Consider the following 21,649-nt stretch of genomic DNA (forward strand, 5'->3'; position numbering starts at 1 on the left):
ATCTTCATGGCACCAGTGAGCTCTTACCGGGGTATCCAGGCAGGCTTTATTTTTCCCCAGTAAGCCACAACAGACATTCCATACAGCATCCAGGGAAACACCTCACTAGCCACTAGAAACAGCAGAGATTTAACTGACTTTAGCCAGAGATGTGAGCACACCCACAAGTACAACTAAGCTGGACCAGAAGTTCAGAGAAAACAGGCACTTGACGTTCACATGAGTTACTCTTGTGAACGAGAGCCTCCAGAGACAATCAGCAGAGCCCTCAAGCTGTGACTCACAGCCCAAGGCATGCGGCTGCAGATGGCCCAGATGAGCAGCCAGACTGGCTCCAGCATCTCTCCTAGCCCAAAATCAATCTACCAAGTGTACACCCAGCACACAAGAAATCCCCAGTGCTCTCTACACCACTCTGCCTTCCCATGATGCTGAAAATTCACTACAGGGCAGGAGAAACTGAGAACACAAACTGCATAAAGGGTTTTAATTTTTTTTTTAAATTTTTTGATTAACCAGGCTCCCAGAGGCAGTCATACTGCATGTACATGTTACTGAGTGAATAAAATTCAGTAAACAAATATCCATCAGTGTAGAGGGTGATCTTATCCCCCAGTGAGCTGCAGCTGGACCAGTTGCTGAAGATTGGAGGTGGGCCTGATCTTGACAGGCCACACCCGTAACCAACAAGCACTAGTGATATATAAGAGTAAGGAAAGAGGAGTGAGGGGAATCAGATTACTACTGCAAGGACCTGGAACAGCACGTAGAGGAGTTGCCTGTGAGGAACATCAAGAAGGTATGAATATCTGACAATATGAAATCCATGCGCTATGATGCTGCTAGAACTCGTGTTATCTAAGACAACACATCAGCATTTCACTTTTTCCATTTCTTTCAGAGGGACTATACAATCCCGGTGCTGTAGAAGCTGTGAGAATTTCTCAGTAATTTGAAGAGGATCCAGTATATTACCCTAACTCTATAAACCTTTTAAAACTAACCAGGCAGACGGAACACTAATTTGTAAGTCCCCTTCACATCAAAACATTTTCTGTCTGTAATATTTACAAAAAGCATCAAACCCAGTTATAACAGAAAAAGAACGCTTATTATTTACTCTCCTGCTTTTCGTGTTTTTATCTCAGTCTATGCCTAGCCAATCCTCCCTAAATGCTGCACAGACGTTTGAAGCCCAAAGATGAAATTCCAAAGTTCTGTGGATGCTAACTCACGCTACCCAGCAAACCTTCCTAAGGGCAAGGAATATTCAGAGGAATCAAATCCACAATTCTGGCCTCAGAACAGTACAATCCCAATGACTTCTGAAAGCAGACACTACAAATACTGCTTTTTCATTACAAACATTTAGCAGGGTCATAGAATCACACAACTGGTTTGGTTTGGAGGGGACCTTAAAGACCACCTTGTCCCAGCACCCTGCTATGGGCAGGGATATCTTCCACTAGCCCAGGTTGCTCCAAGCCTCATCCAAACCCATCCTTGCACACTTTCAGGGATGGGGAGGCCACAGCTTCTTTGGGCAACCTGAGCCAGGGCCTCCCCACCCTCACAGGGAATAATTTCTTCCCAATACCCAATCTAACCTTGCTCTCTGTCAGTTTGAATCCAAGTAGGGAACCAAAAAATCATAAAGAAACAACCAAACAGCATAGCCTCACAGACTTTTTAAACATATCTTAAAATAACCCAATTCACTCTTTACAAAGCACTCTGCCGTAACTCCAATGCCCAAGCTACTGAGTTTTAACACTGCATTGCAAATTTGTTGAAAGCATTCTTCCACTTTAGTGCTGCCAAGAGGCAAGAGAAAAATCTGGTGGTGGTGTGACATACCAGGTTGAGACTGTTACTGCAGCTGCCCTTGATTTCAAAGATTTCTCATTCCCATGGCCAAGTGCTATCACTGCTTTTCCCTGATGGCTTTGGTGCACAGAGCTCAGCTCATACCCTTAACTCAAGAATTCACAGCTTCCAACTCCAGCTTTATGGAGATGCAATAAAGACCTTCAGAAAAGAGAAATAAAAAGGACACAAGAATTCCACTGATGGTAAAGAAATTAAGTACTTTTTTTTGTCTCCCATCATGACAAAGAAGTGGGTGCACTGGAAGCAGAAACAGCCCTCAGCCCCAGGAGCTCTGAACAGCAAGGCTGACCAAAGCATTAATATTTTATTGCTTATTCTCTTTTTTTTCCAGAGCCTCTATGCCTAATTTCAAATAATAATTTCTGAATATGAACAATTAAACAGTTAATCCCCTCAGTTATCTAAGAGAACTGGAATGTGGAACTGATACACACACACACACACACACACACACACACACACACACACACACACACAAACACACACACACACATATATATATAAATGTCACATGGATTTTTTTTCTGCTAGGGTCTATCCCCAGATTTTAAGTAGGATCACTGATCTGTAATAATCCAGGATTATGGCAAACAAAAATGGCTCACAGACTACTCTTTAGAGGGAAAATAACTGGCACAAAATCATCCCAAGACTAAACAATGACTATGCCTCTGAAGAGCAGTGTTACATTGTGAATTGCTGGGCTTCCTGCTTTCTTGTCTCTTGCAAAGGAAAAAAATGACTAAGAATAGTAACATATCATCAGAAACCATCACATCAGTGAGAAACCAAACAGAGACAGAAACGCACAGAGATGCGGGAATCTCATTATGTGGCCTTAAACTGTGGTGGCTGACAGTATATGCAGTGGGAGCCCAGCAAAGGGAGTGTTCGGAGTCCAGAACCAAGTGAGCGTGCAGGGCTGTGGGTGAAAGCTGTGTTGGGAGAAAACCCCTCACTTGAGGCAGCTGTGGATTCCTTTTAGCATGGGAAACAGGGTGAGGGAAGGTATTCTTCCCCTGACTTCACTCAGGTGAGACCCCCCATTTGCAGCGCTGCCTCCAGTTCAGGGGTCCTCATCACAGGGATGCAGAGCTTCTGGAGAGAATCCAGAGGAGGCCACAGGCATGCTCAGACAGCTTTCCACTGCCAGAGGGCAGAGTTAAATAGGATATTAGGAAGAAATTGTTCCCTGTGAGGGTGGGGAGGCCCTGGCTCAGGTTGCCCAGAGAAGCTGTGGTTGACCCATCCCTGGAAGTGTCCAAGGCCGGGCTGGGTGAGACTCGAAGCAACCTGGGCTAGTGGAAGGTATCCCTGCCCATGGCAGGGAGTAGGACAAGATGGGCTTTAAGGTCTCTTCCAATCCAAACTATTCTGTGATTCTATGTTCAGCTTTTTATCCCTATAGGCATTTATTTAGCAAAGATGAAGTAGAAGATTAAGAAATTTCGTTGTCTACTTCACACTAACAGTAACTTGACTTTATTGCATGAGAACATTCCCAGAAGAAAGGCAGTACAGACATATTTAGTGTTTCTCTTGAGAAAACAAAGAGATTAAAAAAATTTAAAGCTGCTCTCCCTTGCTGGTCTCAAGAGCTGAAATGGACCCTCAGAAAATAGAAAAATGGTCATTAGTCATCCCTCCCATGATAAAAACATTCCTGCATTTCCATCATGCTGTACCTAACATGAATTTTAGAAATGTTTTGGCTCCTTGAAAGCAGTGTCATCTACAAGTAAAAAAGAGCTCCCTGCATTTCACCTGATTATCACTCATCTTGCTCCTCAGTACCTTGACATGACAGACCCATGGTCCGGGGATGCTCCAAGCAATGCCACCTTTTCTCCTGGAAGCACTTGCCTTCAGCAGACTCTGTTACAAGTGCTTGTAGTCATGGTACCTGTAAAGTGAACACCTGATCCCAATGCCATGAGAAAACACACCATTGGTAAGTGTAAATTCTGGTAACAGACTATATCTTTTCCATCTCCGAAGGGTTACAGCAAACAGAAGACACCATCTGCACTGTAAGTGTTACAAGACACAGCCCAAAAGGTCAAACTCTCACCCTCCCACACTGCACTGACAAAGAGGCCACAAGCTGAACAGAGCAGCAGTTCTGTCACAAAAAACTAATCATTTAAACCTGCAATTAGAGCACACTTGTTAAAATTCACAACTGATTTACCAACTCAAATTTCATACTTGTTCAAAATCTTACCCTGTATTTATCACAAAACTCAGCAAATTCCAGCTGTGTTCTCTGATGTCCCTTGCTCTGCTCTGTATGTTGTCCAGTGTCCCTGTTCTGCTTACTGTGGTTTCCTCATTTTGAGTATATTTGTGCCATCACAGCTGTAGCAAGTGTGAAAACTCTTACATTTTCAATGCAGAGCTTGGCCTGAAGTTCAAACCATATTCTCAGTATAACATACATTACATATCAGCCCTGGAGGAATTTTATATTAGAAATGCATTATTACAATAACCTTTTTATACTGAGTAATTAAGATGTATATAATCCTGAATCACATGAAGATCATCATAAGAGACACACATACAAGCATTTCATATGGAAAAATAATCACCAGCCTTCCTCAGGTAAGGTCTCTGCCGGCAAATAAAGCTGACTGTAAACATGGCCAATTATTAGCAAAATGTACAAAACATCATAAAAGAGAACAGAATATAATGTCAATTTAACTGTATTTTTAACCTAGCTTTTAGAATTTATTAGCCCAGAAGGACACAGTACATACCTACATTAATAGGCTACGGAGCTACAAATATATGTGTAAAGAATATAAAAGCAAAAATGAATATAAAAGCAAAAAAGTCAAAAATCAATTTGCCATCAGTGGAAAGATGCTCTGAGCTATGCCCTGTGTTGGAATCTTTGCTATCCTCATAGACAAATGCACTCCTGACAGAACATTCTAATCTCCATGGAAGCATAGTGAAATAACATTACCTTTATATCTGCAGAGCTTGGAGGTAAAAGATTTCTGTTCCTGATGCTAACTTCAAGAAGTCAAAATGACATCTTTTACCTAGAAGATATTTAATAACCATAGATGGGACTTTGAGTGTCTTCTGTGAAATAAATATCTTTTTTGTTGATGTATGCAAAGATTACCATCTCCCATTTTCCTGCTGAAAGGCACCTGAGCCTTTTTCCAAAGGAGAATTGCTTTTCGTTTATGATGCTCTCCATGAAGTAAGCCTGGTCTTCCAGCACAGCCAGAAGATACAGAGGGACCCTCCCACATCTTGGACCCTGCTCCAGGCTCTGCCTCAGACAGTGTTCACCCATCCAGCTGCTCTCTTTTCCAGGTGGGACTAATGACAAGGTTAATTGGGACAGAAGATGCATAAGAAGAAAGGGGTGCACACAGAAGAGATGGGCTTCTGGCAGAGCAGCTGGCCTTGAGAACAGCCTTGACCTTATTTCCACCAGGATGGACAACAAGAAAGAAGGTATGACTGTGAAGTCCTGAAGATGACACTAGACCAGAAGGTGTCACCAGCACTAAAGAGAACAAACTATTGGAGGGAAAAACTGAATTATACTGGAGACCAGAGCAGTGCAGGGCTGAACAGCACTTGAGTGCATGGGCACGGACATGGACATGAGAACCACCAGTTGTGCTGTGAGAAGGGCGGAGAGGAAGGAGCTGATAATGGAACCATCAGCTAATTGGCCTCACAGTGACATGCTGTGGGCCAGGTGCAACTGCAGCCAAGGAGGCCAGAGAGGAGATGGACATGCTACTGTCTCAGCCACTCCACATTATATAGGCCACATCAGACTTACTAATGAGGGTGAAAGCCCTCATATAAACTTTATTACTAACACTTTGAAAAAGGCCATGGGACACTCACAGAGAGCATTCACATGCTGTAAGGCACAGGTAAGTTTTCCCTGGAAAATCACATGTTATTCTTCTGCCTCTCAGAGAGGATCAGCCCAAGCACCAGATGTGGCTACAGGTCACTCAAGGAAAATATGAAGGAATCTATGAAACAAGATTAGGCTGACCAGGTGACACATGCCATAGGCCAGCAAACCTGCCTTCTGTGGCAAGGGAACAGAGTTTGGCTCCAGTCCCTGCAGAGACCAGATAGGACAGGACCAGTTTCCCTTAAAAAATAAAGAAATAAATACTTGATAGAGCAAAAACTCACTAATAGTAAAAGACAATGATAGCACAATAACAAACCAGGAAAACCAGACCATGAATTAAAACCCCAAATATAATTCCACTGCAATTTTGAGGAAGAGAAAAATAGAGGCAGGAGGTTTAACCAAGCTTGATATATATTTATGAAACTGATTATGTGACTCAAGTTCCTGCAATACTCAGCGACTGGACATGCTGACTCAGGAAGTCCCTTCCAGTGCTGCTGCCCTGAGTTTTAAGGAAGAGCGGGTGTTTTTGAGAATGCTGGTAGCAAAACAGCTACAAAACTGGGGCAAAAATGACTATGCAGTAAGAAGGCCCTAGGGCTCAAGTCTAAAGTAATTCAACTTAAACCAAGACAGTGTCCAGTGATGTGTCTATACCTACTACAGCTACACACATTTTTAATGCTAATATCACCTTAATATGTGTGTATAAAAATCCACCACCTCGTAACACACGTGATCTCCTGCTTCACACATTGCTTCTTCACACAGCAGACTGCTGTATGAAAGCTGGACACTTGGACAGAGGCATTCCCAATAAAATTCCCTGGTAAATACTAGTTTAGATGAATTTCCTTATTTCAGGAGCATAGACGTGAATCTTCTTCCAAATCATAGAGTTCATCATACCCCAAGTGCAGCAAGTGTAAAGCATCCAACAATCACTGCCCAGACTTTGGCCTGCCTGTTTTTAATTTATTCCAAATTTCTTTTTCCATGTATGACATTGCATTATTGAAGTCACAGTTGCCTCCTGCATAGCTTATTATACACCTCCACTCAAGGAGATAAAAGACACTGGTACACTGGTTTTAAATGTTGAGCAGAGAGAGAGAATAGATAACAATAGAGTGAAACAAATATTAATGGACTTAACAATATAAAAAGGAAAAAAATTAAAATTATACAAGCTGGTAGTGTTAACTTGTCTTCCTTTGTGAGGGAAAAAATATATTTGTAGGTATTTCTGTTATCTGGAATTGTGGTGCAAATACTGTGGTGATTTTGATTGACCTCAAGAATTTTGACTGAACCACAAAAAACACTCAGCTGAAGGGATGACAAGGCACACAACCATGGAGGCGGGACAAAGGTGGGGCTACTGAAGTGTGGGCAGTGGTTCAAATAAGTGGAACTTACAAAGATGCTGCAGTTGAATTTAGCACTGATACAAAAGTGGCTGTGATGAAAAACTCTGGTAAACCACAAAACTATCCCAAGAGGTGTTACATCCTCAGTTTACAAGTTTAAAAGTTTGTAACAAAGTGAGCAGAAGATCAAAGACCACGTGCAAGTGAGAAGTGGAGGCGCCATGTGCACTTCAGCTGAAGGGGAGCAGGTTGGTGGGATGGCAGGGCCCCGGAATGGGGAAGCAACCTACCATTGCCAGGGGAGGGGAGGGGAGGGGAGGGGAGGGGAGCGGAGGGGAGGGGAGAGGAGGGGAGGGGGGGGGAGGGGAGGGGAGGGGAGGGGAGGGGAGGGGAGGGGAGGGAGGGGAGGGGAGGGGAGGGAGGGGAGGGGAGGGGAGGGGGGGGAGGGAGGGGAGGGGGGGGAGGGGAGGGGAGGGAGGGGAGGGGAGGGGAGGGGAGGGGAGGGGAGGGGAAGCTGACAGACATCACCTGATGCACAACCCCAACTCCAGTCCAGGAGCAGCAGGGCAGCCCATGGAGATTGTGGAGTCACTGTCCCTTGAGGTGTTCAAGAAATGACGGGACATGGCATTCAGTGCTCTGGTCTGGTTGAAAAGGTGGCAATGGGTCAAAGGTTGGACTTGATCTTGAAGGTCTTTTCTAACCTAAATGATTTTGTGATGTCCTTGCCGAGACACTGTTCTCCCCTCCATGGTGGAATTCTCCAGTTTTGCTAATAAATAGAAATTACTGACTTAGCTCAAACAAAACATGTATTTGAGCTCTCTTCCAAAGCTACCATTGACTGGTGAAAGAAAATTATAAAATATACTGATATGACACCTCTCTTCATTGTGGGGAAGGGAAGGTACTTCTCCACACCCACATTCTTCAAGATGTGTGGTACGTCACACTGTACATTTCTCCCATATGTGCTGTTTGTAAATGTATTGCCAGTGAGGTCTTTCAGTCCTTTTAGAAGCACAGAATCTTAAACCCAAAAAGGGCAAAAAGCTAATGTGCTTTTGGGCCATACACCTTGAAAATACCCAACCATTAATACATCAGTAAATTTTCCTGTTTTCAATTGGTATTTACAATTATTATGTACAATTATGTTTTGGGAGAAACTTGGCACATGTCCAGTGGGAATACCTTTCCACAAAACTTTGCAGGTGAATGGGCAGGCAACTCTGTTGATGCTTCCTGTCTTCAGGGGGACAAGAAGGTCTGCTCTGGAACTTAGTAGCAAGTCACCTTCATAGCACCAAGTGGGATGGCCAAGATCCAGGCAGAAGAGGAAAGATAAGTAAGAGCCTGAAACTGTTTTTATCAGACTCAGTTGAGCATCTTGTCCTGCTTTGAGCAAGTTCCTTCTAAGCAGGACACTGGGACAGAAGATAGACACCAGCAGGTGATCATGAACAGAGGAGGCCACGTCACAATCCAACTCAGGAGCAAAAGGTTCAGTGCTTCCCACTGAATCCTGAACTAAAGCCATCTGTCCTGCCAGGCAAGATACAGCTTCTCTCATCTGGGACACCACTTGCTTCCTCCTCAAAGGCCTGAAAGGATCCAGCCTGCTACAGCTTGTCAGAGGCACTAAGACAACCAACAATGATGGGGATGTGGGCCATCTTCATCCTCCCCAGAGGACAAGAAAAAGAATGAAGGTGGCCAAGATGCCTTTGCTAGATGGAAGATTGTATAATTTTCAAGTAAATGAAGACTGACTGGGGATTTTTCTTGAAACTTCAGTTACTGCAATCCCTCTCCAGACTTGATGATATAAGGGGGGATGGCTTTAAACTAAAGGAGATTAGACATTACAATTAATTATTCCCTGTGAGGGTAGAGAGGCCCTGGCACAGGTTGCCCAGAGAAGCTGTGGCTGCCCCATCCCTGGAAGTGTCCAAGGCCAGGGTTTGTATGGGGCTTGGATCAACCTGGTCTAGGGGGAGGTGTCCCTGCCCATAGCAGGGGGTGGAACAAAATGAGCTTGAAGGTCCATTCCAACACAAACCAGTCTGTGATTCTATGATTTAAATCCATCTGCAATGGCAGTAAAGCCAAATCCTCCCAGACTTCTTGGCTTTTCTCTTACAGTTGCTTCCTGAAACTCCAGAAGTAACTTCTGCCTACATATACCTGGGGATATCCCAAAAGTAACACAGACAAATCAATCTGCAGAGCCGTGAACAGAAAGGGACCAGGCAGCAGCTGCTCCATTGCACCAGAGGGAAAAAGGTTTCTCATAAAACCTCACTTGGGGATCACAATTTGACTTATACAGTTAACCCTGTTGAGGAGAAACCTGGCCATTTACCTCTTATCATCATTATCCACTGATATTCAGATTACCCTGAACTGCTTTTTAAATAAATCACAGCTCACAGTGCTTGCTCACTATTTTACTTTCAAGGTTTTTTTTTAGTAACACACTGATATTTAGGAATATTAGTAATTGCCATGAGCTTGAGTGAGGATTTGTAAGAAGGATCTGTGTATGGATACAGATTTTTTCAGTCCAAGATTAGCAAGAATAAAGGTTACCAAATGGCAAGGACTGATTGGCATAACATGTGAAAAGCCTGATTCCTCTTGGAGAAGTCATTTAGAAATATGCATCATATGGCCAGTCTCTATTGGAAAACAGAATCACAAACTGTCTGTTACACTCCTTTAAATTAAAAAAACTAATAAACAGAAGAGTCTCTAAATGCATTTCACCCCATCAGTGTAGAATTCATACAATTTGTTGGAAAAAATTGTAATAACTAATCATGTGTTTATAGCAAGTGGCTTTCCAACAGCTGATGTCCTATAACATCACCTCTAATAAGGTAGAAACATGTATAGTTTTCACCAAAAAAATTTATTCTACACACAAACTTTTGATGGGGAGAAGATCAAAAAAGGCAAGGGAAGGACAAGCTGCCTCTGCATCTCTTGGAACATAACCCCAAAGCATTTCTACTTCAGCTCTCAGTCTGCACTGGGTACCCTCTATCAGACCAGCTGGGGAGAAGCCAGCAGCGGGACACACCTCACTCTACAGCTCAAAGCCAGCACTGGTTGATGAGCTGAGGTCTCCAGAAGAGCACAGCACATTCTACATCCTTCAGCATGCCCCCCTGCTGCTAGCCAGGGTTCCACCTGGTTCCACCTGTGCTGTCACCCCACTCCACAGCCAACCATGCCTGCACCGCCCTTCTCCTGTAGAGCCACACACAAAGGATAAGACAGAGAGAAAAGGGCAGACCGCCACAACACTACCATGATACCAGGAAAGGGAAAAGAGTGGTCCCTGCCCTGGTGTCCTGTGGGCAGGAGCGAGGGAGGCAGAACCTGATCCAGAATGGCAAGCAACACTCCTGCTGCTGGTAGAGGCAGCTCTCTATCCTCACTTTGAGAAGAGAAAAGGCATCCCTCAACAAATGCCCCCCAGTCCACCTTCAGGGGAAGGAAGGAATTATTTCCTTACAGTTATTTGTATCAACATCAAACCTAGTCCTGCATCAGAAGACACATGATGGGATGGTAATTTTTTAGCTTACAATCCTATTCAGTTTTATTGCTACAGGTTTCATAAGGCAAGGCATGCTCAGCATCCTAACATTGCCAACTTTTCACCTGGGGCATGTGCTGATGGGGTAGGCCAATGCAGTGAGCCGTTGTCAATTTTAGGAGCTCTCTAAACAAAGACACAAAGTCTAATTTAGAAACGAGACATTTATTCTGTGCAGATTGCAAGGTGTAGGCTTCCACAAATCAAGCACACTCTGGGGTAAAACAGTTACATCTTTTATACAGTAAAATTTACATAACAAGCCTCTCTAATACATATCCATGACTACCTAACGCATATTTATTTGTATGGCAATTTAAAAAAATACTTGAAACACAAAGTTATTTTTCTTTATTATTAAGCAATTTCTATTGCAGATGTTGTCAGACGACATGTTTACAAAGGTGAGAAAATTCAGCCTGGAAGAGATAATTCAGCATGAAGACATCCTGATGAGGCTGTAAGGATGGCCAGTGAGTTTCTTTTACCAGTTCAGAGAGAATATTAGAATCTTCATCTAAAAAAACTAACCTGCTTAGATATAAAGGTATCTCCAGAAACAATTTTATGTTGTTGGTTACTTTAATTTTACTATCTTCAGTTGCTGAGTTTTTTATTCAGAATCTACAATATTGTGTAATTGTATTGTCAATTGATCATTTGACCATGATCAATTCTGAATCATGGTCAAATGAAATCACTGAAAAAAAGGCATAAGAGAAAACTGAGACACAATGGTTAACAGCCCCAAAATGTGAGCTTTGCCTCATCCAGAAGACACAATGGGATCATCACAGATACTTTCACTTGTGTTTCTTTCTACTTCTGAACAACAAAATGGATGTATTTTGGAAAAAAGTAACATAAATATATAAGCGAACATCTGCCTGCTCAGCAGAAAATTATCTTTACAAGTATCTCAGTAGTTCTGATGAAAATAAAGAATCTGGTTTCTCCAGGACCAACGGCTTTTGTAAATCAAGACAACTGCAGAAAAGAATTCAAGGTAAATTGGAATAACCCTCTAATAACCACAGACTTGTTCCGTGGGTGAAATCTGACAGTACCTGCAGGCTCCAGGAATGGACCAAAAGGGCCTAGAGGATATGGAGACAGATCTGGTACCAAGTGAACCTGCACTTCATGCTTGTCAGTTATTTTCAGCAGCCTAGAGTGCAAAGGATCCAGATAAAAGTATCTGGTCTCCCATATTCCACAAAGCTTTCCTCCATGGATGGTACGAGGTCACCATCAGGCTGCAGAAATTCCCATTAATCAGCTATTTGTAAGATCTGTTTTCTGTGTGGGGAAACAAAATGTCTTCCCAGGCTGCAAGTCATTCCACAGAGAAAGGAGATATAAGGCAAGACAAAAAGAAGGACTTCTAGTGAGCACCAGGGGTGGAAGCCCACAACTATGACTTTTGTCATCCTTCCTCCCCACCTTCCGAAAGAGAAGGAGGGTATGAGGCGGGACAGTATTTAATGTATCCCTTAACAAAGGGGGGAATTTTTACAAGCTCTTGTGCTGTTTGAGATGCAGACAGAAGCCAGCAAGCTCACTATACTGCCACCCAGTTGGAAAGTTCTTCAGGTACATGTGGCAGCCACAGCGCCCCTCACAAAGGACCAGCTCTTCCAAAATACCGCCACTGATCTTCAAACAAGACACCAGAGCCTTCTTATTACATAAAAATTACTTACTGGTAATTGAATGTGCTTATTAGGTAGATAACAATGCAGACAGTAAGCTATAATGACGAGTGATGGCCACAGAGACATGACTGCTTCTTGTGGGAAAGGATGACAAGGTGCCTTTCACAACAAAAGTGTTGTGCCTTTCACAACAAGGTGCCTTTCACAACAAGGTGCCTTTCAAGCAAAAGTCCTACACTTTGCAATGCCAGCAAAGGGCTTTCACAGTTCACATCCTGCCCCTGGGGAAACACAGGCACCTTCTGGGTCCACCCAGCTTGGCAGAAAACTGGGGTTGCTAGTGGACGCCAAGTTAAACATGAGCCAGTGATGTGACCTTGAGGCAAATAGTGTCCTGGGCTATGGCCAGCAGGTCAAGAGTCCTGTGGCCAGGGATGGACTCTCCAGCACAAGGGAGACAGGGACAGACTAAAGAGAGCACTGTGAAGGCCCACAAGGATAAAAGGACTGGAGTAGCTGGCAAGAGCAGGCTTGGGGGTAGGGGGAGTTTCATCAATGTATATTAATACCTGAAGGGGAAGTGCAGAGATGAAGGAGCCAGTCTCTCTCCAGTGGTGCCCAGTGACAGAACAAGAAGAAATGGGCACAAACTGGAGCACAGGAAGTTCGCTTTAAACATTGGAAAACTAGTTTTCCCTATGAGCACTGGACAGGTTGCCCAAGGAGGTCTTGTAGTCTCCCACCATCCTGGAGATACTCAAACACTGCTTGGACACACTCATGGGCAGCCTGCTCTGGGTGACTCTCCTTGAGCAATGGGTTAGAGCAAATGAGCTCAAAGGCTCCTTCCAACCTCAGCCATTCTGTGATTCTGTCAAAAGACCCATAGAAAAGCCCACAAGACAACAATGCTGAAGACCTATCGGGAATGTCACAGGAGGCAGGACAACAGTGCTCCAAGGGCTTACTGTGCTGCTGCACCCCAGGCAGCTCGAGGCAGCACCGCCTATCTCCCGGCCAAGTCCAACATCAACACAAGTCCATGAGAACTGCAGGCTCTGCCACACATTTACATGCAGACTCCTTTCTCCAAGAGCCCAACAGAGGCCCATGACACTGACATGGCGGCAGCACCTGCCCTCCAACACCTGCAGCCTGGAAACACACCAACCACCCCAGCAATCAGTGTATGGGAACAGCCACCAGTACTGAGACAGGTTTTCCCAGCAACATTCCAATGGAAGTTGCTCCCGGGTTCTGGGCTGCCAAAGCACAGAACACCAGCTACAAAAAGCCTTCAGGAGGGGTCATACCTCCTGATCAGCACCGAGTCATCTTCAATGATCACCATTTTAAACATTCTAATGAACATGAACTTATGCTGCAAATCAAACAACATTCTTACTTTGCTACTAAGGCACTTTGTGTTCTGTGGACAGCCATCACTATTCCCTTGGGATGTAAATTTCCTTAGAAGCAATTTTCATGTAACAAGAGGTCTGAAAGTACCTCCCACATGGCAGAGACCCATCGGACTTTCCTAACTCCAAGAAGCCATGCTAATATACCCCAAACATTCCTATAAAGCTTTTATGTGCATGCACACGTGCACATTCAACTTGGCAGCAGTGCCCAGTGTGATGAACAATCACTGCAGAAACCAGCATTTAGGGTACACAGTGATGCTTGTCTTCAAGAGGGAAAAAATACAGAACATTAGGAAAGCAGCTTGCATAAATTAAAATGTCTCATTAAGAGTGGACCCAAATAAGGCCTACTTTCCCTGGGGATTTCTGCAGATGTCCCTAGCCCTTTCCTCATCCCAGCTCTACACCTACATGCTTCCTGAGCAGACCCCAGAAAGGAACACTGTGTGCACGCTGGACCTACCTGCTCCAGACCCACATGCCAACTGTCCTGCTACCACCAATCACTTGCACGCTGGCAACTCTGTCCATCCCTTCAACATGCAGGATCTTCATTTAATCTTTCTCTTTCACTATTCACCAAAAAGACGCCCCAAAAAATTCAAGTAACCTTTTTATTTAACAAATATGTCTGAAAGCACCCACAAGTCTTCCTAAGTTATTTGGGGCAGCTCCTAAGAGAGCAATCACAACAGCTTTATTTCCTTAAGAGATCAAGCTAAACCAAATACTTAGCCAGTAAAAATAAGTAATGTCCTGTGCACCAGTGCTAATACCAGGGCCACAAAGGTGATAGAGGGACTGAGTATCTTGCACAGGACGACAAGCCGAGAGGGCTGGGCTGCTTAAGAAGGCTCTGGGAGACCTGGCCAGTATGCTCAAGTACCTGCTGGGAGGAAGCAAGGATGAGGAGGCCAAACTCTCCTCTGGATAGGAGGCAATGAGCACAAGGGAAACCATACAGAATTTCATCTGAACACAAGGACATACATTTTTCCTGTGAGGGGTCAAACACTGGGACAGGTAGCCCAGAAAGGCTACAGAGTCTCCATCCATGGAGATGTTCAAACTCAATCAGGTCCTGGACAACCTGCTCCAGCTGCCCCTGAATGAGCCGGGGTGTGGGACTCAATCTCAGGAGATCAACAACACACTAGAGGAGTCTGTGATTCCACAGACCACCACACCGCACAAGCAATAATGACCCTACGTTTACACATATGTATTCTATGTTCGTATGAAACAGATGGAAGAAAACAAAACCACCAGAAATCTGGTGCAATCCCATATCTTCAGTAGCTGGCAGGTGACAGAAAATTGCAAAATTCTGTACTAAGCTCCGTAACGACAGCAACTGACAGCACTGCCTCATGCCAACAAACTCCTATTCTAAATCCACTTGCCCAGATGTTTCTGCTGCCCTATTTTAGGACAAGTGAAAAACATGGAGTCTCTACAACCTAAGAATTTAGAAAGTAAAGCATTAATTTGCTTTTGGCAAAGATTGATTTAAAAGACAATATAAAGAATTGTTTTAAGACAGTAATTTTGAAAAGGAAACATTCCTTTATGGCCTTAATGAAAAGGAAGCTGTTTTTCTGCCCATGGCAGAGGTGTGGGAACTAGATGATCTTTAAGGTCCTTTCCAGCTCAAACTATTCCACATTTCTATGATTCTGTGATTAATCCTAATTTAACAAACCATACTTGTACAGTCTGTTCATGCTCAACTGCTGCATAAAGATGAACAGCAAGGTGTGATGGCTCTGCACAGTGGTAATCAGCCAATACAATGCACATTTTAATGCCAGAACAATGTCTCCCTGTGGTTTCAATTACTTTGAATTTAATAAATTAATACAAAGTAACTATAACTCAGGTTTTTTGACAGGATATTGCAAGAGAACAGATCCATTCTTCATCTCCAACCTCTCAGTGTCAATTTAAATTGTACTAATTGGCACTCATACACAGAGAGGAATCAAAACTGAGGTCAAATCCGGTTTCCAGGGGAGGATCTTCTCAGTTAGAAGAGAAGATCTCACCCAAGACTTGAGGCACAACCCAGGAAACTGATTCGGGAGGCGGGGTGGACAGTCCCTGGTCACTATGGCACTGTTTCAGAGCAGCAATGCATGTTCTGGGAAGCAAACAGTTTTCTGGTTTTTGATTGTGTACAATTACCTGGTAGCCAGCAGAATTCTTTGTCATATACAGACTTTCAGCCCCATACGATGCTATTTACTGCAGCGTAAGCAGTGCACGGGAAAGAGGCACGGATAAATAATGGATTTTGTTATATACTGAGGGAAACAGGATCTGTGTAATAAGCATGGCCTTATAATAAGGGGCTTGTAGAGCAGAATGCTCATTTATTCCCATAAGAAACACATTATCTATTCCTTTTTGATAACAAGTCTCCTTGAAGACACTTCTCCCACTTACTGTGTGTAAGGATGACAGAGTATCTTCATCATCATCATCACCAGCAATTTTTAAATCTCACTTTCTAAAAATATCATTGGCAAATGGTATTCTGCCAAATGGTATTCTGCCTACATTCTTGCAGGGAATGTAACTGCCATCAGTACATTTGCTTCCAGAAAACACATCCTGTATCTAGTAAGCCCAGAAGAGAAATCCACCCCAGTCCAAAGATGCAAGATGATTCCAACTGGACTGTTCCAACCCCAATTGGCAGTCCCATTTTCTTCCCATAAATAGTGCACTTTAAAAATTATTTCTCAAAAGCTGCAAAATGCTGTCTCTACACAACATAAATAAACATCATGTACTCAGAATAATTTTTCAACCCCTACAAGCATTCAAAAGAACTTTAGGATCATTTATTAGTCCATTAATACATAATAAGAACTTGGGACTAAAACTTCTAACTGACTGGCTCTTGCTTTCTGTACCAGTAATGGACCACAAGTGTCCTCCCCACTGAGTTACCAAGCTTCTTGCCCATGATTATTAAGCAACACAAACATGTCTATGAAAATCTCGCATCTGCTTTACACCATTTTGCAGTTCAACAACTATTTCATTACTACCATTTCTTTTATTTTATTGATAACCCCATATCAAATCACAACTTGACTCCAAGGAAAGCAACTGAATCTTAAATCTGCTCTTCCTTAGTCTTAGAGACAGAAAAACCCCACTTTTGAAGAAGTTTAAAGGAGATGATGTGGTGAGGATGGACTGTTTTCCACCAAAGCTCTATCCCAGCTCACTCCAGGAGGCTGAACAGCAATCCCTACGGCTCCCAGCCTTCAAGGCTGAAAGGATGCTTTGTATTTCAGCAGGGACAGGCGCAGATGCAGCAAGATGACAGTGTGCAGATCACCTCCCTTCTGTCTTGTCTACATCCGAGCCCCTGTAACCGGACCATTCTTCTTCCTCTCCATCAGAGGGGTTGGATTTCTCATGAGCCACTTCCAAACAACCCCACAGCTGGGCAACCCTGCCCCCGCTCTCCCGAGAGTGCATCCCACACTCCAGGAAACAGCAGATGCTGACTTGGGAATGATTTTATTAAAACTCAAGGTATAGTTTTGATACAAATAAGTTTCAAAAATAAGACCTTATACTCTAAAGGCAATTCCTTGCTCCAACGAAACAGCTTACAGCTGATGTTGAGAATGCTGGATGACTGCACAAATTGCCCATTTTAAAAACTATTTTTTACACCACAAATTATGCTGACCCCTCAGGATGCTGTTGGCGTTGCAAACTGGATTCCTAATTCCTCAGGAATTCCACAGGATTGCAGCTATTGTGGTTCGGTTTTTTTCCCTCCCGCTATCACGGGGCAGCTCAGCCGCAGTGGCCCAGGCCCCGCGGTGCGGCGGAGGAGCCGGGCCGGGCCGGGCCTGCCGGGGCCGGAGGAGTCCCCGGGGCAGGAGCCCCGCGCCCCCGCGGGAGGGGAAGCGCCTCGCCTCACCCGGGCCCGCCCCCGCACTCCGCTTCTAGAAGGTACCGACGGTCGCTGCCCCGGGGCGCCCGGCCCCCACACCGCCTCCCCTCGAACCGGGCACACCGCGGGGGCACGGGCAGCAGGGACCCGCCAGTGGTGGCGATGGAGCGAAGGTCTGTGAGAGGTGGCCGAGGCTGCATCCCTGAGCGGCCCCCGCCACCCCCTCGGCCCTCCCGCTTCCCTGCACTGGGGCCCCCGCCCGGCCGTGGCCAAAATAGTCGCGGGGCGGCGGCACTCACCTCCTCGGCCTGCTTGCGCAGCGCCTTCTCCCGCTCGTACTGCGTGAGCAGCTGCTCGTTGTCCTCCCGCAGCAGCTCCAGTTCCACCTCGTGCTCCTGGTTGTCGGTGAGCACCGAGTCCAGGTTCTCCAGCACCGTCACCACCAGCGGCATCAGCTCCTTCACCACCTCCTCGTCGTAGCAGTGGATCAGTCGCTCGAACTCGCGGTAGATGCTGTTGGCGAGGCCCGAGACCCGCTCCGACATCACCGACCCCGAGCAGTAATCGTCGCCCGGGTACCCCCCCACGCCTCCATCGTCTAGCTGGATCTCCAGCATCCTGCCGGCCGACAGCTCCCGGCCCCGCGCCGCTCGCCTCTGCTTCGGGCCCAGCTGACGCCTCCGCCACCGGACGCTACCCCGCTCCGCCCCACACGCGGCGTCACGGTCTGCGGACACCGGTCGGGGCGGAGCGCGGCGGCACCGCCCAGAGCTTCTTGATCGGGGTTGCGGTCTACCGGTGCTGAGAGCAGGCCGGCGCCGCAGTGCCTCTGGCACTGGAGACAGGAGCGGTAGCGGTGACGGCGAGCCGCCCGCGCAGCACACCGCGCCGGCAGCGAGCCCGCCCGCGGCCGGTCCCGGGTCCCGCGGCAGACAAAGCGCCGCGCACCGGGGCTCCACGCAAGGCGCGATGGGCGCGCGCCAGGCCCCGCTCTGCGGCGTCACGCGCAGGGACACCGAGCCGGATCCAGCGCATGCCCGAGTCGCGCCGCATTCTCGGATCCGCACTGGCTCTGGGAGGCGCGTTAAGAGACCCGTTACAGCCGGGGCATTTGTACTTCCAAGATCAGGCAGCCGTAGTTACTACAGAGAAAGCAGACAAGGACCTGTTCAGGGATGAACTGAAAGCCAGAGGGCCAAATTGGCCATCTCAAGTCTTCAAAAAAAATTCAGCACGACCACCGAATTTAATCAGTAGATTTCCCAAAGCAACAGCAGCACACACCACATTATGGGCAGAAGCTCCAGCAAATTACGGGCGGCAGCCTCCAGCATCCTCAGCAGGTGTCACAAAAGTCAGAGTCTGCCACATCCTGGGCTCAGCTGAGTTTGGGCTGTAGAGTTGGAAGAAGACAGCAGGAATCATTCTTCTCTGTACTGAGAACAGCCTGGCAGGAGAAAGAAATAGGCTCCCCTATTTGAGGGAAATTTGAGAAAAGGCTCCCCACACCTTCATTTGGCTTAGAGCTCTCAGAGTGTAATTCCAAGGTTGTGACTAATAATCACCCTAAAAGCTTCATATTGCACAAAGGGAAAGAACTTTAACCCTATCCAGAAAGCCTAATTGCAATGGGAATATCACATCTCAGTGGTAATTAGGAATTTTAAGTTTCATGACTGTTTTGTTCTATGTTACATCATTATAGCTGACTGCATACTGATAGATTTAGAGCATAGCTTTTAGACAGCTACTTTTACAGCAAAAACCTATTTGTCTCTTAAAAAAGGAGAATTGAAAGGGAAGGAATGGAATGGAACGGAATAGAATAATACTGAATGAAATAGGTGTAGCTCACTTGGAAGGGTCCTACAATAATTGAGGCTGAGGTGTAATTAGTTATGCGATGGAGCACCAGTAGATTGTGAGGCATCTGAATGTGTTGCCTGATCCGAAGAAAACACAAAACAACCGGAGTTGCTTTATGCGGTGCTTTATTGAGGGCCCTGGGAGCCTGAAGACTTTCGTCCAAAGTCAGAGCCCCAAATTCGCGACAGAATCTGCAGGGTTTATATACTTTACTTAACATGATTGCTTCATCTGATCTATGTGCATCGCTAAGCATCTTTAGAGGTATACAGAGATTTATTAGGTACATCATGACATTTGTTACTTAGCCAGAAGGTACATTCCATAGATAAGATTTGGTACATTCTCTAGATAATACATTCTCTGGATCTACCATGCACTAAAGTTCACTTAAAGTTTACCGGGCCTACTGCGGCCTTAGCATAACTACTGCTACTCATGCTAACTATCATATTGTTTCACTAATCTAGACATCTATCTATTAACTAAAATACGTTTTTCAATAATTGTCGAACTTCTGCAACAAATGTAACAACCAGATTTTCAAATGTTTCCACACAGTGCAGACCCAGCCAAGCGCATCAAAGGCACTGAGCACAAGAAACAAATGTGAAGAAACTCCTGCTCAAAAATTTAAAACGCAATATGTCACCCATGTACGGGCTTTGATTTACTCTATCTTGTATGGGAAACTTTATAGACCAAGAGTTGTACTGTTATTCACAACAAACACAAGAGTGTGCTTTATAAAATGCAAGATTGCATTTAACATATTATGAATAAAAATGTACAGGTGAACAGACAGAGAAGCAAGGCAGACAAAGAGAGAGGTAAGACTTATTCACTAATTCCATATTACACTTCTAATCTCCTGTAATCTCGAGAGCATGTAAAAACATTTATAAAGTTTTCTTGAATTTTGTCCACATACATAAGAAACTGAAACAGTGGACGTGACACAAACTAAAGCCTGTTGAACCACAGAGACTGATGAGCTCATGGCATTACCCAGTCTTCTGACTGTAATCCCAACAGGTCTAGCAGGCATCCCTGAGGGGAGGGGATATCAGCTGAAGTGCATCCTCCTTTCTACAAAAGAATCCTGGTTCAGGTCCAGTGACGTTGTTAAAGCTCCCGCTGAAAGACAGTGATTACCTTAACTTAAATTGTACATTAAAATATACATTCCTATATTTATAAATTCATAAATAACTTCAAGTCTAGAGATCAGTCAAGAAATGGCAGGAATGCTAGATGCTGCCATGCGTGAGAAAGAATTAAAATACCACTTCCAGATCAAAGTTGGCAAGCAAAATATTTGCTTATTCTACCATTTTGGGGTTTTATTGCATCTAGCATATGAGTTTATTGAGGATTCAAGTTGTTATTTGCTTAGCACTAAAAGCAAAATAAAAACTGATTGTGCTACACGTATGCAATTGTGTTATGGCTGCAAGGGCGCTTTGCTGAAGAGCTCACCTTTCCAAGGAGGTAAAGGAAAGGCACAAGGAGTGAGGAATGGATAGAAACACTGAGACTATGCAAGGGAAATCAGGATTCTTTTGTAATAACCATATGATCTCCAATTAACTACTGGGGTTTTTTTCCCTTAGACAGGTGGAGCTTTGCTTTGTGAAAGAATAAGTATTTTTAGGTGTCTTGGTGTGGATATTCTCAGTTCAGTTGAGGAAAGAACAGAGATAACTTCTCGCAGTCTGAGCCTGGAAATCATAGAGGAAAAAATTAAAACAATTATTATCTCTCTTTCTGTAACCATAGTTTATAGATATGGTTCTCCAGAGTGTGCTATTCATAGTTCACCAATAGTGTGAGATGTTTCTACTTTGAGACCAATCAAGTATCATCTTAGCGAGTCACTTTATAAAAAGACCCACTACTTTCATTAAATGCTTTTGCCTTCTGATCCACCTGAAGACTGGAGTCTTCTTTCCGTCCCCAACTCAACAGTGTCATCTTGGTTTGAAAGACAGGTGTCTGCCAA

At 44.8% G+C, this 21,649-nt stretch overlaps 1 protein-coding gene across 21 annotated transcripts in view; it reads right to left on the minus strand.

The window, feature by feature from the left end:
- Positions 1 to 18,492, minus strand: part of MAPK8IP3 (mitogen-activated protein kinase 8 interacting protein 3) — a 73,694-nt gene extending 55,202 nt beyond the window's left edge. For all 21 annotated transcript variants that reach the window (XR_007778841.1, XR_007778838.1, XR_007778839.1 and 18 more), the window contains exon 1: positions 18,081 to 18,492. Coding sequence is in view for 17 of the 21 variants with exons in the window: in XM_050980096.1 (XP_050836053.1) it covers positions 18,081 to 18,398 (318 nt within the window). In the remaining 4 variants the exon portion in view is untranslated. The remainder of the gene's footprint in view (positions 1 to 18,080) is intronic.
- Between the last annotated feature and the right edge of the window lie 3,157 nt (positions 18,493 to 21,649).

The sequence above is a fragment of the Serinus canaria genome, chromosome 14 (assembly GCF_022539315.1).
Source record: "Serinus canaria isolate serCan28SL12 chromosome 14, serCan2020, whole genome shotgun sequence".
NCBI lineage: Eukaryota > Metazoa > Chordata > Aves > Passeriformes > Fringillidae > Serinus > Serinus canaria.